At 44.2% G+C, this 17,089-nt stretch overlaps 1 protein-coding gene across 8 annotated transcripts; it reads left to right on the top strand.

The window, feature by feature from the left end:
- The first annotated feature begins 1,309 nt into the window (after window positions 1-1,309).
- On the top strand, window positions 1,310-12,460 carry CUNH16orf46 (chromosome unknown C16orf46 homolog). Of its 8 annotated transcripts, none has more exons than XM_027410791.2 (4): window positions 1,310-1,471; window positions 6,523-6,699; window positions 8,537-8,784; window positions 10,410-12,460. In XM_027410791.2, the coding sequence occupies exons 3-4, from the start codon at window positions 8,575-8,577 to the stop codon at window positions 11,433-11,435; spliced, it is 1,236 nt and encodes a 411-aa protein (XP_027266592.1). In that variant the 5' UTR covers window positions 1,310-1,471; window positions 6,523-6,699; window positions 8,537-8,574; the 3' UTR covers window positions 11,436-12,460. The 8 variants fall into 8 exon arrangements, with proteins under 8 accessions (XP_027266592.1, XP_027266588.1, XP_027266593.1 ...); XM_027410790.2 differs by lacking the exon at window positions 1,310-1,471 and adding an exon at window positions 1,508-1,663; XM_035442702.1 differs by lacking the exon at window positions 1,310-1,471 and adding an exon at window positions 1,707-2,049.
- Window positions 12,461-17,089: the final 4,629 nt, after the last annotated feature.

Below are 17,089 nucleotides of genomic sequence, written 5' to 3'. Positions count from 1 at the left end.
ACAACCCAGCTCCACCCCACCCCACCCCCGCCCCTGCCCCCCCTGTAAATAAACTCCACATGGGTTGTTCATCCATAGCTTCCTTTCTTTGTATCAGCAGCTGCAGCTTAAAAGAATAACAATGACTAGCATGTGAAACCCTGGATTTGCTCATTAGCGTTGGAAAACAACAAAATCGCTAACTTTAAGCATGCCTTTATTGCTGCCCAGCACAAATGCAGTGCACATGTACACACACAGGCACAACTTATCCACATAAATCTAAAAACACATGTAAATAGAATTTTAGGAATACATCATACCATTATTTCTATGTTATGAAGTGTATTCGGAAAGCAACATGTATAGAAACGGGGAAATACCTTAACAAATAGTCATATGCTATAAGAGGACTTTGTTCTAATCTCATTGAATAATGTACCACATATATCCCATCTTTACGGGCCTTTAGCGCCATAAGATCTGTAAAAAGTAGTCATTCTTAGCTATTTTCCAAATGCCTCTGAGTCACAGTGGTATTGGAGACTTGCTTTCTTACTGCAGGAATATCTTTTTAAACCAGAAAGCAGTGGGGCCCCGGAACTAGACCTGAGTTGGGTGCTAGACTTACCACCCAATGCCTCACTTCAGGCATAGGTTTCCAGCATGGGGTATGGCATTTCAGTGCTTAAAAGCAACAAGAGAAGCATGGCAGAAGGTGGGGGACAACTTGCCAAAAGCTCAGTGAGTGCTAGCTGTTACTGCCCCAGAAAAGCGGGTGGCACTGAAAAGAACAAAACAAGAAATCCTTCATATTAGCAGTTGTGGAAGCCACGCCCGTAATCCCCAAGGAAGGAGGGTTGCCGGGGTTTGAGGATACACCAGGCTATACAGCAAGTGAGACCCTGTCTCAAAAATACGCAGGCAGAAAATGAGTATTCTCATGAAGTTCTGGACATGCATTCCACTAGCACGCGGGATCTCAAGAAGGAAGGGAGAATTCTGCCCGAAGAAGCAAGAGTCAAATCTGCAGATATTGTTTGCCTGGCATCTGATGACTCCCTTCTGGAAGGCAAAAGGCTGTTATCAACGCAACGGGGCCGCCCAAAACGTCGACAGCGCCAAACCCTCGAAGCCGCCTGGCAGCACGCGGACCGCAACTTCCCAGACGAGATGTCACGAGGCGCAGGCGACGCTGCCAGACGCCGGAAACTACCCCACAGGCCAGGGGAGGCAGTGCGCGCAGCACGAAGGGAACGCTCCTTAGCCCCGCCCTCAGAGAGAGCCACCTCCCTTGAGCTGCTTTGTTGAGGCGTTGCGCCACTTCCGCCAAGCTGCCCCACCTCCCTCGCCCCGCCCCCGCGGCTGTAACCCAGGGCAACGGCCCAGTCGGAGCGTCTGAGTGGCAGTGTCCACATCCTCGCCCCGGGAAAAAGTCCCCAGGACGCTTCGAGGGTGGCAGAACCGAGGAAGAAAGCAACACTCAGAGCCGGTTAGTTAGATGAAAAGGAGGTGCGGCAGAGGGAGAGTCTACATTGGGCGGGGCCTGGAAGCCGCGCGGGCCTCGGGGGAGGAGCCGTTTGATGGGCGTGGCCCATGGACGTGGCCGAGGCTTCAAGGGAGGAGCTTAGTGCAGCCCTCGGGGGCTTCCTGAAGGAAGGGCAAACCAACAGCGTGTGGCACGGTAGGAGCCGCCGGGAGGAAGGGGAGGAGCCTGATGAAGTGAGGCTGCTTTGCTGGGTTTAGGAAGGAGTGTGATGGGACCTAGTACCAGGGAGGAACCAGATGAGAAGTCCTGGGCGCCAGGATTCGGTCTTGTACTTTGTCTCCGCCTTGAGCCTTGGGATCCCTCGGAAGGCCATCCTCTCAGGACTTGGCACCTAGCGGATTCAGAAACGAAAGTCGAAAAAGGGCAAAGTGGGACCCTAGGCAAAAAAAAGAAAAAGGACAGGAGTTGTAAGTGGTTGGAATAGAAATGGCCTGATCGCAAGGAGTATTTGTACATGCTCTACCTGAATTCAGAAGAATTCAAGGAGTGCTTCATTATGGCAGCTGTACTCCCATAGGCATGTAAGTGTATGCCACAGCTAATTAACATAGGAAGATATTTTTATTTTATCGTCTTTGTCTATTTGAGAGAGTCTTGCTGTGTGCCCCAGGCTAGTTTGGAATTCGGTATACTCCTGCCTCAACCTCCTGCGTTGTTGAGCCCTGGACCTCAAGGGATACATGATTCCCTTAAAGCCGTAGTTTTTTAGTAAGATGAGGAGGTGTAGAGCAATGAGAAGCTGTGGCAGGGTGGTAAGGAGGTTTGAGGAACCAGCCTGCCTTTGACATCTGTAGCATGCTTTTGCCTTCAGTTCCCTGGACTTTTGTTTCTTGCCTGTCAACCTGATTTCCATGCTTGCTGATGCATTAGGAATGTGTCAGAAGTAGGGATCTCAGGTTAGTCATACTCTGACTGCACTGACAAAGGCAAATGTATACACTACCGCTTTGTTTTTTGGCAAACATAAGTAATCAACCATACAACTTTTTCTTGCAGTGGTAAAGCTCCTCAACACATTTAGATAGCCTTTGCTTGTGTATAGTTCATAATTGGACTAGAAATTAACATTTATTTTTGAGACAAGGTTTCTCTGTAGCTTTGGAGGCTGTCCTGGAACTTGCTCTGTAGACCAGAACAGGCCATATGTATCCCAGGCTAACTTTGAATTTGTTAGTCAAGAATGACCTTAAACTTCTAATCTTCCTACCCACATCTTCCTCATGCTTGGTTGCTGGGGGTAGAAGAACCTAGTGCTTTGTGTGTGCTGTTCAACTGCTCCATTTACAAAACTATATCTCTATCATCCTATTTTTTCATTCTTTAATTTTTTTACATGTATGTTGTTTTGTTACATGTATGTCTGGATACCATGGTGGTGCCTGGTATCTTCAGGGGCTAGAACTGTAATAATGTGAATACCATGTGTGTGCTGGGATTCAAACCCAGGTCCTCTTGAAGAGCACTTTTTCTACTTTTCTATGTACCCCTGGCAATCCTGGACTTCACTATATAGACCAGCATGGCCTCAAATCACAGAAATTCATATCCCTCTGCCTCCTTTATGCTGGGATTAAAGATGTGTGCCACCATACCTAGAAAAATAAAGGCATTTTAAGGCAAAAGGTCAAACTATAGGATATCAGAGTCACATTCTGAATTTCCTAAGCTGATCAGTTGGTAGTTCAAAACCAAAATCTTTTGGAGATCTGCTGTGTTTGAAGGTCTACTGTAGGGACACAGCATCTCTGTGTACTGAACACATTTAGCCCACTGAACTACAACCATGCTTCTTATGTGTCTTTGTGTGTATGTGCTTTACTGTGAGGTTGACATTGGGCATCTTCCTCAATCTCTCTCTACCTTATTTTTTTGTATCTTTTAATACAAAATTTTAAAATAATAAAATATTTTAATATTTATTTTAGTTTCATGTATATGAGTGCTTTGCTTAAATGTATGTGCACCTTGGGCATGCCAGGTGCTCATGGAAGGCAGAAAAAGGTATGTCCACTGAAAGTGGACTTACCAGTTCTTATGAGTTCAGAGACCAAACCTGGGTACTTTGCAAGAGTAGCAAATGCTCTTAACTGCTGAGCCATCTCTCCAGTCTTTTTTGAGACATGTTCTATCACTGAATCCAGAGTTCTCTGATTTTGGTTAGGCTGGCTAGTCAGCAAGACCCAAGGATCCTTCTGTCTGTGCCTTTCCAGCACTGGAATTAAAGGCATGTATCACACAGCACATGTTTTTTTATGTGAGTGCTGGGGATCTGAATTCTGTTCCTTAAGCTTGTGTGGCAAGTACCACATGGCATGACTGTAGTAGAAATACTGGGGCTTGCTAGCCAGATAGTCTAACCTGAAAATGGTAAGCTCCAGGTTCAGTGAGAGACTGTCTCAAGGGAACAAGGCAGGTAAGCAGAACACCTGATGTGCACACTCCTGTACACACATTCACTGATCACATGAGTAGACATATATGAATGAGATTTAATTTGGAAGCCCTGGGCTTGCTGGCCAATGCCCGTGATCACAGCACTCAGGAGGCAGAAGCTGTGAGTTTAAGTTCAGCCTGGTCTACAAAGGGAGTCAGGATTGATGCACAGAGAAACCCTGTTCAAAATACAAAACAAAATGAGTTTTTTAAAAATGGAAAATATGGACTGTAAATATGGCAAAGGAGGTTAAAAGCCCTGGCTGTTCTTGCAGAGGACCCAGGTTCAATACCCAACACCCACATGGTGGTGAACAACTGTCTATAATTCCAGTCCAAGGGATCCAATGCTCTCCTCTGGTTTCCTAGCACAGAAAGCAAGCATGTGGTATACAGACATGCTGGCAAAACACAATACAATTAAAAAATAATAAATTTTAAAATGAAAATAATACAAACTTCTGCATTCTAATAGAAGAATACATCTGCATATAATTTGTGAGAACCCACAAAGTAGACATTGAAGTACTAGAGAAGCAGAAGCAGGAGATTTGCTTCAAGTTTAATGCCATCTCTGTCTCAAAACACATTAGAGGGGCTGGAGAGGTGGCTCAGTGGTGAAGAGCACTTGTTGTTGCAGAGAACCCAGGTTTGCTGCCCAGCACCGACATGGTGGCTCTCGGTTGTCCATAACTCCAGGGGATCCAATGCTTCCTTCTGGCCTCCGTAGTACCAGGCACACACCGAGTTTACATATGTACATGGAGGCAAAACGCTAATACACATAAAATAAATAAATCTGGCAGACTTTTGTTTTATTTTATGGATGAGTGTTTACCTGCATATGTGTATGTGTACCACATGTGCCCAGGTCTGCAGCGGCTAGAAGAGGGAATCAGATTCCCTGGAACTGGAGTTATAGACAGTTGTAAGCTGCCATGTGGGTCCTCTCCAATTGCAGGAAATTGCTCTTGATCACTGAACAGCCTCTCTGGCCCCCAAATAAATAAGCAAATCTTAAAGGGAAAGCCAAAAATAAATAAAATAAAAAAAGAACCACTTCTATTTTTTTTCCAAATTAGAAATCACAGTCTACAGCCTGGTCTACAAAGCTACCTAAGTAGAGAAACCCTCTCTCGAAAAATCAAAAAAAAAGAAAGAAAGAAAGAAAGAAAGAAAGAAAGAAAAGAAACCACGATCTATTATTTCAGTGATTTATTTTTGGTGATGGCAGTGGAGGAGGGTGGTGGGAAAGACCAAAATAGGCCTTGAACTCCTCCTGTCCCAGTCTCCCAAGTGCTAGGATTACAGATGTATACATCATGCCCAGCTTTAGTTGTTGCTTGCTTTTTGGGTTTTGGTTGGTTGGTTGATTGTTTTTTCACGACAGGGTTTCACTGTGTAGCCCTAGCTGTCCTGGAACTCACTCTGTAGATCAGATGGCCTTGGACTCACAAAGATCCACGAGACTCAGCCTCTCCAGAGCTGGGATTAAAGGCATGCCCTGCCACCACCTGGCTATCCTTGCTTTTTGCTAACTGTTAATGTGTATTAGATGACAAGAATGGCTAACAAAAGTTGGAGGTATATATAGGAGGAACACTTAAAATTGAGACCATTAACTGGTTTACTTTTTAATTTTGAGGCTGGAAAAAAAAGCTGCAACGCTTCTGGCAGAGGATCAAGTTTGGTTCCTAGCATTCATATTAGGTACCTCTCTATGTCTCTGGCCTCCAGAGGGTACTCGCATGCAGATTATCCCCTCCACACGAGTACACATAATTAAAATAACAAAAATTTGTTTATTAGTGTGTGTAGGTGTACTCAGATATGCCCAGGCTGGTGGGTGGAGGTCAGAAGACAGGTTTCTGGAGTCGATTTTCTCCTTGCTCCTGTTTTTTTCTGCTATACTGTGTATTCCGGACTATCTGACTAACAAGCTTCTAGGCGGTTCTATTGTCAATGCCTCCCATTTCACTGGGGGTATAGGAGGAGTTATAGATACCTATCACTACCTCAGGTTTTTTTCTTTTGTTTTTTGTTTTAATTAAATCCTGAGTCTTCTGAGGATTGAACTCAGGTCATCAGTCTTGTACTGCAAGGGCTTTTGTCATCTCACTGGCCCTGAATATTTTTTGTTTTTTAAATTATAAAAAGGGCAGCGACATTCTCTTGCTAGATGAACCTCAAGAACCTCAGTGTTCTCACAGGATGGTGGTGGCCCACCCCTTTAATCCAAGCACTCGGGAGGTAGAGGCAGGCAGACTTTGTGAGTTTGAGGCCAGCCTGGGCTACAGAGGTAGTTCCAGGACAGCCAGGGCTACACACAGAAATTCTGTCTTGAAAAATTATAATAAATAAATAAATAAATAAATAAATAAATAAATAAATGAGCCTCAGTGTTCTCAAGTGGCATGTAATAAATTGCTGTGCACTGATCTGACTAAATTTTGAGTTTTCCTGATGTCAAAGGAGTCAGTGCAGGTCATGAGTAAAGTACATATAAAAACATTGTTTATAACCGATATATAAATTGCTTTACTGAATTTCCTTTGCTACAGTGTGTTGGAATGCAGCTGGACCATCTTCTTAGACCATCATGGGTTCCAGTTTCTACTGCAGCATGGGGCTCACTCCAAACTGCACCTTTCATTCTTTGCTGGTCCTCACCATCGTATAGACACGTTCAGATTCTTCTCATGACATGAGTTGTATGGAAATGTGGAAATGACTACTCTGTAAGAGAGAACATGGGAACTTTGGTAGATTGTGAGCTGTGGAGACAGCGGGATCACTCACTTTTCACCTTTTTGTCCAGATTGGGCACTTTGTGACTGGGATACATTTCAGGTTCCATAGGCTTAGCCTTTGCACCCACTTCCCATTGCAAAGCCTTGTTCTGCATGTAAGCCAGAAGATGTTGCTGGTGTGCAGAAACCAGTGTTCCTTCAGTATTGGGAATTGCTTTCGAAAAGCAGTAGTTCTCAAATTTAGCTGGTCTTTAGAATGACCCAGGGTTTAAAAAATACCACACCTCGGGTCATCAAGATGGCTCAGCAGGTAAAGGCTCTTGTCTCCAAGCCTAGAGACCTGAGTTCAATTCCCAGAATCTATATAAAGGTGGAACATACATATTCACCCCCAAACAGTAAATATATATGTATCAGCATCTAGCTAGAAGTGATGGTCTACATCAAATTACCCAGCTATTTGTGTCTAACACAGTAAGTTGGAGGTCAGTGTGGCAATACAGGGAGACCTTGTTGCAAAAAAAGAAAATAAAAACCCATGCATCTGTCCATTAGTTACCAGTCCGTTAGTCCTTCCCAGCACTTAACGCTGTGTCCATACTGTGGCAGAGGAGTAGGAATCAATTTTCTCTTCTTTTTCTTTCCTCCCCCTCCCCCTCTTTGTTTTTTGAGACAGGGTTTCTCTTTGTGACAGCAATGGCTGTCCTGGAACTAGCTCTGTAGACCAGGCTGTCCTTGAAGTCACAGATATCCACCTGCCTCCCTAGTGCTGGAGTTAATGGCGTGTGCCATGACTATATAGCCCAGAATCAGTTTTCTTAAGTGTAGACCTCAGGGCAGAGTTAATCAGGTTCTATGGCAGTCTTGTTTCACCTTACGATGGGTTACCAAGACACTTTCCCACAGTGGGGAAGGAGGGCTCTGATTTCTCCATATCTCTGCCAACATTTGCTGCTTTGTTTTGTTCTAGGGGAGGGGGAACAGAGTGGGACCAGGTAGATGTGTAGCAAGGAGAGTGAAGTGTGTGACTCACCAGCTTCCTTGGAAACTTGTGGACCCCAGTCAACTCCAAGGGTTCTGGGAATGGGTGAATCCTGGATCTGTGAGTGCCCACTATTCTCTTGATGTCAGCACAGTGCCATTTGTAGGCCTATATCCTTTGTGAACTCTGTAACATTAACCAGAGATAGAGCCAATGTTAGTGTCTTCCAGTTGTTTTTTCTTCATTCCTTTGGTCTTTATTAAATTCATCAATCTTTTTTTTTTTTTTATTTTTGAGACAGAGTTTCTCTGTGTCGCTTTGGAGCCTATCCTAGCACTCTCTCTGTAGATCAGGCAGGCCTTGAACTCACAGAGATCGGCCTGCCTCTGCCTCCCGAGCACTGGGATTAAAGGCATGTGCAACCAATGCCCCGCTAAATTCATCAATCTTACGTTGGCCGTACTTACCTCACAAGCCTGATGATCTGAGTTCAAAAAAACTTCTGTGTGAGAAAAAAAAAAAAAGAAAGAAAGAAAAGTGAAAGAACAACTGTTGTCCTCTGACTTCTATTAGAGTGCTGTGGTGTATCCCTCCACCCCCATCACACACACACACACACACACACACACACACACACACACACACACACACACACACACACGCTCACACACATAAAACAAAAGATTTTAGTCAAAATTAGCCATCTCTTTTCTGTCAGCAGTTGGAAATGGGTTATTTTGAAATGTTTATTTTCAGTCTTCTCAAATATATTAAAATATTTCACTTGAGATACTGACTTGATTTAAAAACAATAATAAAACCAAGTTTAATTGGGCTTTGCAGGAAGAAGATGTTAAAAACTCTAAGCAATCACCCCAGTAATGGATTTCTGTCAGGAAAGTGAGACTGTTGTAGAGAATAATGAAAATAAGAATACTCAAGGCGCAGAAGAAACTGCACTGACTTTAAGTTGTCCAGATGAGAGAAGTGAAAGGAATCATGTTTGCTGTCTTCTTGGTGTTAGCGACCTCACGTTGGAAGAGGATGAGCGGGCCATCGAGTTTGCCATCGGCACTGGGTGGGAAGAAGCCGTGAGTGTTTTCTTGGGTCTTTCTTACTTGGGTCTTTGCTGCAAATCTTTTTCCAAAGTAGTTTATGTTACCAGAAATGTTGGAGTGAATATAGGAGCCTTGGGACAGAAGGGAAGTGGAGTGACAGCAGTGTGTGCTCGTGGGCATACATGGGGCAGGCAGCTTTACAAGGACAGCTAAGCATTTAGTAGTCATCTGAGGCTTCACTCTGTGAATGAGGATGCTCGGGCACCCAGTAGGTGAAATGGGGCACACAGAGGTCACTCCACCAATAGCAGGGCATAGAGGGCCCAAATGTTTCCAGCCCCATGCTCAGTGCCAGAGACCTGTAGGCTATATCTTGCTGGCTCTCTTAGAGCCCTATGGTTTCTCAGAGCCAGGAATGGAAGCCGGCATTTAAACTATATGGCAGGTGCCTTGGTAGCACAATTTCATAAGGAATATGGGGCCTTGTGACTAAGTTGGTTGACCTGTGGACCAGCAAGATGGCTCATCAGGCAGAGGCATATGCAGTGCAAGTCAGGAGACCTGACTTTGCTCCCCGGAACCTACAGAAAGGTGGAAGGAGAGAAATGACTCCACAAAATTCTTTGACCTTCACACTCACTCTATGGCATTCTCATCCACATATAGGTCATGCATGTCTATATGAATTCACATACAAACTTTCACTGTCTCTTTTTAAATAAAAAGTTTAAATAATAAGGAAACTTGGTTAGATCAAAGATTAAATGCAGGGTTTCCAGATCATACAACAAAAAATACAGGTTGCCCTATTTGAGTTTCAGATGAGTGATCTCTGACTACTTAGTGTTGCATTCATTTGTTTGTTTGTTTGTTTGTTTTTCGAGATAGGGTTTCTCTGTGGCTTAGGAGGCTGTCCTGGCACTCGCTCTTGTAGACCAGGTGGTCTCGAACTCACAGAGATCCACCTGCCTCTGCCTCCCGAGTGTTGGGATTAAAGGCATGCGCCACCACCGCCCGGCTTAGTGTTGCATTTATAACAGATCCTGTCGTCCTTTAGATGGCAGCCGCAGCCAGGGGCTTCGGGGGTAGGTGAGCATAGCTGTAACTTGGGCTCTCAGGAATCTTGGGTTCCCAGGACTGCCTCTGTTCCTTGCTGCCCCTCCAGCCTTTCCGAGCAATCTTCTTTGTGTTTGGGGAAACCGATTGATAGTATAAGAGATTCTTGGATGAGAATGGCAGCTTGGGTCCATAGTGCTACACTGAATTGTGGCTGAAGGGAGCTATAGTCAGTCCTCCAGTGGCTTTGTACAGGTGCCACTGCCCAGTGTTTCAGTCAACAGTCTCCTTGAGATTGGCATATACGGCTGTAAGCCATTGCTTATGTGAGACTAAAATAGCAAGGGTGGGAGTTTTGCTTGCTTTTTAGAAGCAGGGGACAGGAGTATTATAAGTTTGTGGCCAGCTAGTCTACATGATAAGACTGTGTTTGTCTGTGCATGTCTGTCTGTGAGTATGTGTGTGTGTGTGTTTTAAGATGAGTCAATTTTAAGAAAAAATGTGGTTCAAATAAGACTTCCAGAACAGGAGTGTTGGCCAAAATGGGGGAAGCAGAGACCTGGCACAGCTAGCTAGAGAGTAACACGCTGCTTTCTTTGCAGGTCCACGGTTGGGGAAGGACATCACCAACTGCCTGCATCTGGTCAAGGAAGAAAATTAAAAGGGGGAGGGTAGGAGAAGGTAGCAGCAGCAACAGCACCAGCGATTGCTTGTTCTGCATGAGTCTTTCTCAAGGGAGTCTGGAGGTTCATTCCCTGTCAGAGGTTGGGAAACCGGAGGCCAGTGCTGTAGCTGAGGTGAGCTCTGAGAAGAACTGGAGCCCTGAGAAGAGCTGGGAAAACATCTCCCAGAGACCCAGCACTGCTTCCAGAGAACCTAAAAAACTCTGCCTTCCCACATACATGCATGGAGAAAAAAAAAGCCTGCAAATCAAGGAATTTATCTGGTGCATGGAAGAATGGGCTATGCCCGAGACAGTTAGTGGCAAGACCTGCCGAAGCCCCTGCAGAAGCACTGACCGGAACCTCTCCATCTCCAGCTCCCTCACATCCAAGGCCCTTGTGGTTCTGCCCCCGCTGCAAAGCTCTACCCCCAACAGCTTGGATGTCCTGAGTAAGAAGAACAGCAATGTTTTCTGGCAGCCAGAAGAAAAGGCAATAAGGGTGGAAAAGGATGAGTGTGAGGCTTGTACAGATATGTTGAAAACAGTTGATGGGAAAGGTGAAAAGAGACACTTTGAGCTGGCCAGCTGCCTGAAGGTCACCGACATACTGCCTTTTCCTCCACCTGTGGCCCGGACACAGCTGCTGGCAGCAGAGTCCTCGAAGTGCTGCCTGCACTGGTCCCTTCTGCCCCAGAAAAGCTCTATGTTCTCATCCAGCCCCGCCAACATCCACTATCTTGCCACCTTGCAGCTTTTGCATAAACAGAGAGTGCAAAGCAGCAGAACCAGGCTCAAAGCCAAAGAGCCCAGACATCCCAGAAACATTCAGAAGCACATTCTCACAGAGTCCAAGCAGGAAAACAGTTCCCAAGCACTATCAGATAAGATGTTCCCCAAACCTCTCTTGCCTTCCCTTACAGTGAGCAGGGTTGTCATCCCCGTCTCTACTCACAGAGTCCTCTGATTTGTCACAATATAATTTCCCGGGAATAAATGCTGCCTGAAGCTTATTTGTTTCCCCACTTCCTCTCCCACCCTCTCCTTCTCTTGTCTGCCCTTCAGTATTCTTTCCTTTCTCTTCCCTTCCCTATCCTCTCTACTCCTCACCCATTCCTTTTTTTTTTTCAATAGCAGAACGGGGAAATTGAACAGATTTGAATGAGTTTGGATTCATTTTCAAAAACACCATATTGGACTAGGTGTGGTGACATACACCTATAATCCTAGCATTTGGGAGACGGAAGCAGGAGGTTGCTAAAGTTCAAGGCCAGCCTGGGCTATACAAGACAATTTTTTTTAAACCAATCCGAAACAAAAGCACCCACTGTATTACCTGCTTCTTCTGCTAAACCGTTTACAAAATTAAGTTGGTCCAGCCTGTGTTGGCCCTTTCTTTGCCCTGTGGCTCTCATGGTGAGGGGTGGAGTGTCGGAAAGGCACTCTGTGCTGCCCCGGCTCTAGTAGCCCAGGAGCCACCTGACAGGGCTTCTGCCCACAGCAGTGCCTTGAGCTTAGAGAGGACACCCAGTGTCCAAGGTGCTGTATCTTTTTATTACGTTTAGGGACATACATTGTCCAGTGCCTCCACTGCCTAGGAGGTCACATCTTCATACTGCAGCCTCGGGCTAATCTCTGTGCCTGGAAGACTTAGTCACAGATTAATAAAGTCCATCCTGGGGAGCAGGTTAGGAATAACTTTGGAGAGAAAAGTTCACTGGTCATTGTGACCTGGCCTGACCTGCCTTCTCCAGCCTCACCTTGCCTCTAATATTTGGGAACCCTTTGCCTTTAGACAGTTAGGGAATGAAGCTGTTACTTTTTTTCCTTCTGTCTTCCCTCTGCCCTCATCTTATTTTCACTGGTATATAGATCCCTAAGTTGTATATTGAATGTAAATGGATTATATTTTATTGCCAAGTGGTACTGCTATGTGAACAGATGCTCTGACCATTTTGTGATATCAATAATCATTAAACTGCTTTGAAATCATATAGTTTGAATTGCTTAGATTAGGCTATACTTGAACTCTTAGATTTTTTTCCCATCTCCTCATTGACTACTGAATATGACTGTAGACATCGGGTTTACATATTGGTCTCTAAAATGTTGTCTGTTAGCCTAAATTTTTGTTTTGTTTTGTTTTCATAGTTTCTGGTGTTTCGGTTTCATCTACCTCACACTGGCCTTGAGGAAGTTTTGAACTGGATCCTCCTGCCTCAGCTTCCCAAGTGCTTAGATTATAGGAATGTGCCACAATGCCTAGACTTTTTGAAAAACCAAAACCAAAACACTAGCCAGGGATGGTAGTATAAGCCTGTGGTCCCAACACCCAGAAAGCCCAAACAGAGCCAAATGAACTAAGAAGGAAAGGAAAGGCCACAGCACAGGGTCAAGAAGATAATGATCGTGCTAACTGGTGGATTCTGGGCAGTCTAGAAGGAATTGTTAGAGATCCTATCCTCACACCCCATTCTCCAAATAAAGAAGTCACCTGATCTGTCCCAAAGAGAAACTGGGTATCTCAGTATCTGGACATTGTGGTGTAAGGTCCAGGCCCTGGGCCTGCCCACCTGGGTATCTCCAGCTCCTTTTCTAAATCAGCAGAAGCGATCCCAGAGCCTTGAGGGGAGGGGTCTGATGAAGACATCTTATTTAGGACGGAGTGCTCTAAAGTCTCTTAACTCTCTGCACATTGTTCAGTTGTGGGTCTCTGTTAATTTCCATCTACTACATGAAGAAGTTTCTCTGATGATGAGTAAGCAAGGCGCTGATCTATGGGTGTAGCAAGGCTATCACCTCTAAGTAGGAAGAGACACAGCACCTCCATCATAACACGCTCAACACATGACACATGGGTTCCCCTCAAGGTTAGTGGCTGGGAATCCCAATGGGAACTCAAATTCTGTTTACTTTTTGTCTCTCCCTCAAGTTATCACAGGACTGGTAGATGGCCTGAGCTAATCTCAGGAAAAAACAAAACAAAAAACTGGGACAAGGTCTGAGGTGACTTCATCTACAGAGAAACAAACTAACCTGGTCTAGAAAGAGGATACTGTTAAAGTGGCCCAGAACCTGAGCTAGGCCATTGATGTAGGAGAAAACAGACCTATTCTGCTGCAGGAACATAGCAATAAAATGACTCCTAGTGACACTGCTACACCCACAGACCAGCGCCTTGCTTACTCATCATCAGAGAAGCTTCTTCCTGCAGTAGTATGTGTATCTGAGCGTCTACAATAACACAAAAATACACCTTGCTATAACAGGGTACAAAAGGAAAAAAAGGGGGAAGGGATTGAAATCAGTGTAGTTTACTAACAGTACCAGACTCTCAAATATAGTGAGACAAAAATAATTGCTATGAACTGAAATAAAACAGTATAAACAATTCCTAAAGCAGTTCGCCAAGGTTGGCATGATTTCTCAAACACATAATATGGAAATTTCAATTTTAGAGAAAAGTTACTGAGAATTAAAATTCATTAGTTATGCTTGTGTTTTGTCTGCTTGTATGTATATATACCACATGCATGGAAGTCAGAAGAGGTCATCAGCTCTCCTGGAATTGGATTCTTGGGTGGTTGTGAGCTGCCATGTGGATACGGAAACTGGACCCATGTCTTCTGCAAGAGCAGCCAGTGCTCTAAAACACTGAGCCCTCTCTCCAGCCCTGCCAAGGAGAATTTGAACTGTTAACATATCTGTCTGAGGCAAGTCAACTCGGGTGCACTGACTTGTGCCAAGGTCTTCTTAAAGCATGGGCTTTCCATTTTCTGAAGCTGCTCAGCACAGGAATGGCAGGGATGAGTTTTAAATTGGTTCCAATCAGCATATGTGAGATGCATTCACATGTCCATATTGCACCTGGGGCATGGGAAAGCAGAAGACCACCAGACAGTAGAGCTCAAATGGCTGCAAGCAGTGGTAGCATCAAGAAAAGATGCCAAGCTGGGAACAAGGTTTCATTTGCACATGCCAGGCTGAGAAGCTCACTATTCTAGACCCAATAGGTTTTTGCCCATGTTGAGGGAAGGATTTTGAGGGAGATAAAAGTCATCATAGATACATAGTTTTTCAACTTCACTTTCATTTTAGATATACTCTATGACTATCATTTTATCAAAATTGTTTTTCATTTTGTTGTTGCCATTGTCCCTTTTTTTTGTTTTGTTTTGTTTTTCGAGACAGGATTTCTCTGTGGCTTTGGAGGCTGACCTGGAACTAGCTCTTGTAGACCAGGCTGGTCTCGAACTCACAGAGATCCACCTGCCTCTGCCTCCCGAGTGCTGGGATTAAAGGCGTGCACCACCACCACCTGGCTGCCGTTGTCCTTTGGTAGACTCTGGTATGTAATATTAACTTGCTTCAAAGAAATGAAGCTTAATAGAGGTCTGTTAGAGTCCATATGCTTCTCGTAGGCTAATCTGTGAAATCAGTAGATTTTTGAACCAAGTTACAAATGTTTTTATTTTGTTACTAAGATAATATAAAACATATTTTTCCCCTAAGTCTTTTGAAAGAACAAGGAACCCTGCTGGATTTGGTTCAAGCAGTGTCCTTTGTTCATTTACCCAGTTTGGGCTTTGGTCCTTCTAAAAACTCCCTTTTCAATGTAGTCCATGTTATTAACTGCTTGAGAACCAAGAGCCTGAGATCCCTCTCCATTTGTTTCATAGCCCATGCCTCCTGATGTGTGAACTAAAGCATCAGTGTGTTGACTGATAAATCCAGCCTGAGCAACAGAACGGCCCCTTTGAGCACCAGACAACTGAGTCACTCTTTGGTCCTAAGAATATCACACTAAGCTGTGGTGATATACTGTTTATGATTTAATAAAGTTTGCCTGGGGAGCAGAATGCAAAGCCAGCCACACTTGACAGCTGTAGAAGCTGGGCAGTGGTGGCACACACCTTTAATCCTAGGACTCAGGAGACAGAGGCAGATGGTTCTCTGTGAGTTTGATCAAGGCCATCCAGGGCTACATGAGAGTCAGTTTAAAAGAGAAACAGAGCTCATGCCTTTAATCCCAGCACTAGAGAGGTAAATAAGGAAGAAGCAAAGGTCTCATGTGAAATTTAGTTTCCAGTCACAGGGAAGCCAGGATCTCCATTTCAGCCTTGGTAGAGGTAAGAGCTACTGGCTGGCTGCTTTGCTTTTCTGATCTTCAGCTTGAACCCCAATATCTGTCTCTGGGTTTCTATTATTCGTGCTACACTAGGAGGCATCTGGCTGAAGAAACTAGATGAATACTCATGTCCTTTAACAATGGGAATCACATTTGGATATTGAGTATGAAGGGGTCTATGTTGTCCTCTCCCAGTGTCAAATCAATGACACTTGAACACTGTTCAGATGACGACACAGATGCACTGTGAGACAAGATGAGAACACAACTTCAAAGCACTTGACCTCCAAGTTACATATCCTTTCCTCTAGTCTCTTCAAAGGCCTTGAGCAAGCATGAGAGGTAATGGTATAAATGTACCCAATGAAGCCTCAGGAGGCTAAAACAGGATTATCTGAATTGGAGACCAGCTTAGGATATATTGTACCAGGCCAGGGCTACATGGCACTACCCTGGCTCAAAAACACAAGAACAAAACAAAAAGTACCTAATAGCAAGTATCTGGAGAATTTAGCAGGCTTATTTCATATGTCTGTGTAGTCTTCTTGTATGTTCACATGTGTGGGTGCATATGGGTGAACATGTTCATGTGGAGGCTGATACTGAGTCTTCCTAATTTCTTTCCACCTTATTCATGGAGGTAAGGTCTCTCAGTTGAGTTCAAAACATGCTGATAAAGCTGTAACCAGTTTGCTCTGGGCAGCCCCTTTACCTTTCTGGGATTATATACTTGGGGGCTGGCGTGTCTACTCTGTCCACTTCGATCCCCAAGTGTGTAAGGCAAGTGCTCTGCTAAGCTATCTTCCCAACTACCTACCATATTACTAGCTTGGGATAAGCAAGTTTGCCTGGAATTACCGTAAACACTGTAATCGAGATCATAAAAAATTAAATGAAAACGTAACCCCATCAATTTCAAGAGTGATTTCACAGCTAGACCAGTACTGGCTATTTTCTCCAAATGAAAAACATAACTTTGAACTTGACTCAGTATCTTTCAAATAAGTTACAAACACTTAAATTTTCCCTTTACCAGAAGGGAGTAGAAACACTGGTTTGTCTTTCCTAAAAATTAGTGATGAAGCAAAGAGCTATTGACTTGCTGCCTGTCTTGCTTTATTCTTAAGCTGTTCAGGAAGAAAAGGAAGCCCATCACACAAGGATCACATGTGCTGAGTGCACGAACTGTAGTGAATTATTAATAATACACTTTCCTTAAATTCTGAAGGTACATCATATCTTTCTCAAAATACAAACTAGTAATTGAGTATCTTTTTAAAAATGTACTTATTTTTGAGATGGTCTCACTATAAAGCTCTGGCTGTTCTGGAACTCACTCTGTAGACCAGGCTGGTCTCAAACTCAGAGATCTTCCTGCTTTCGCCTCCTGATTAAAGGTGTACCCCACTATGCTGGGTTCATACTTTTATTTATGAATGTGTGCATGCACATGTGTTCAAGTTCAGAAGAAGGCATCAAATCCCTTGAAACTA

The sequence above is a fragment of the Cricetulus griseus genome, chromosome 3 (assembly GCF_003668045.3).
Source record: "Cricetulus griseus strain 17A/GY chromosome 3, alternate assembly CriGri-PICRH-1.0, whole genome shotgun sequence".
Classification (NCBI taxonomy): domain Eukaryota; kingdom Metazoa; phylum Chordata; class Mammalia; order Rodentia; family Cricetidae; genus Cricetulus; species Cricetulus griseus.
Note: the sequence above shows the minus strand (reverse complement) of the source record. Positions and strands in the feature narration are given on the sequence as shown.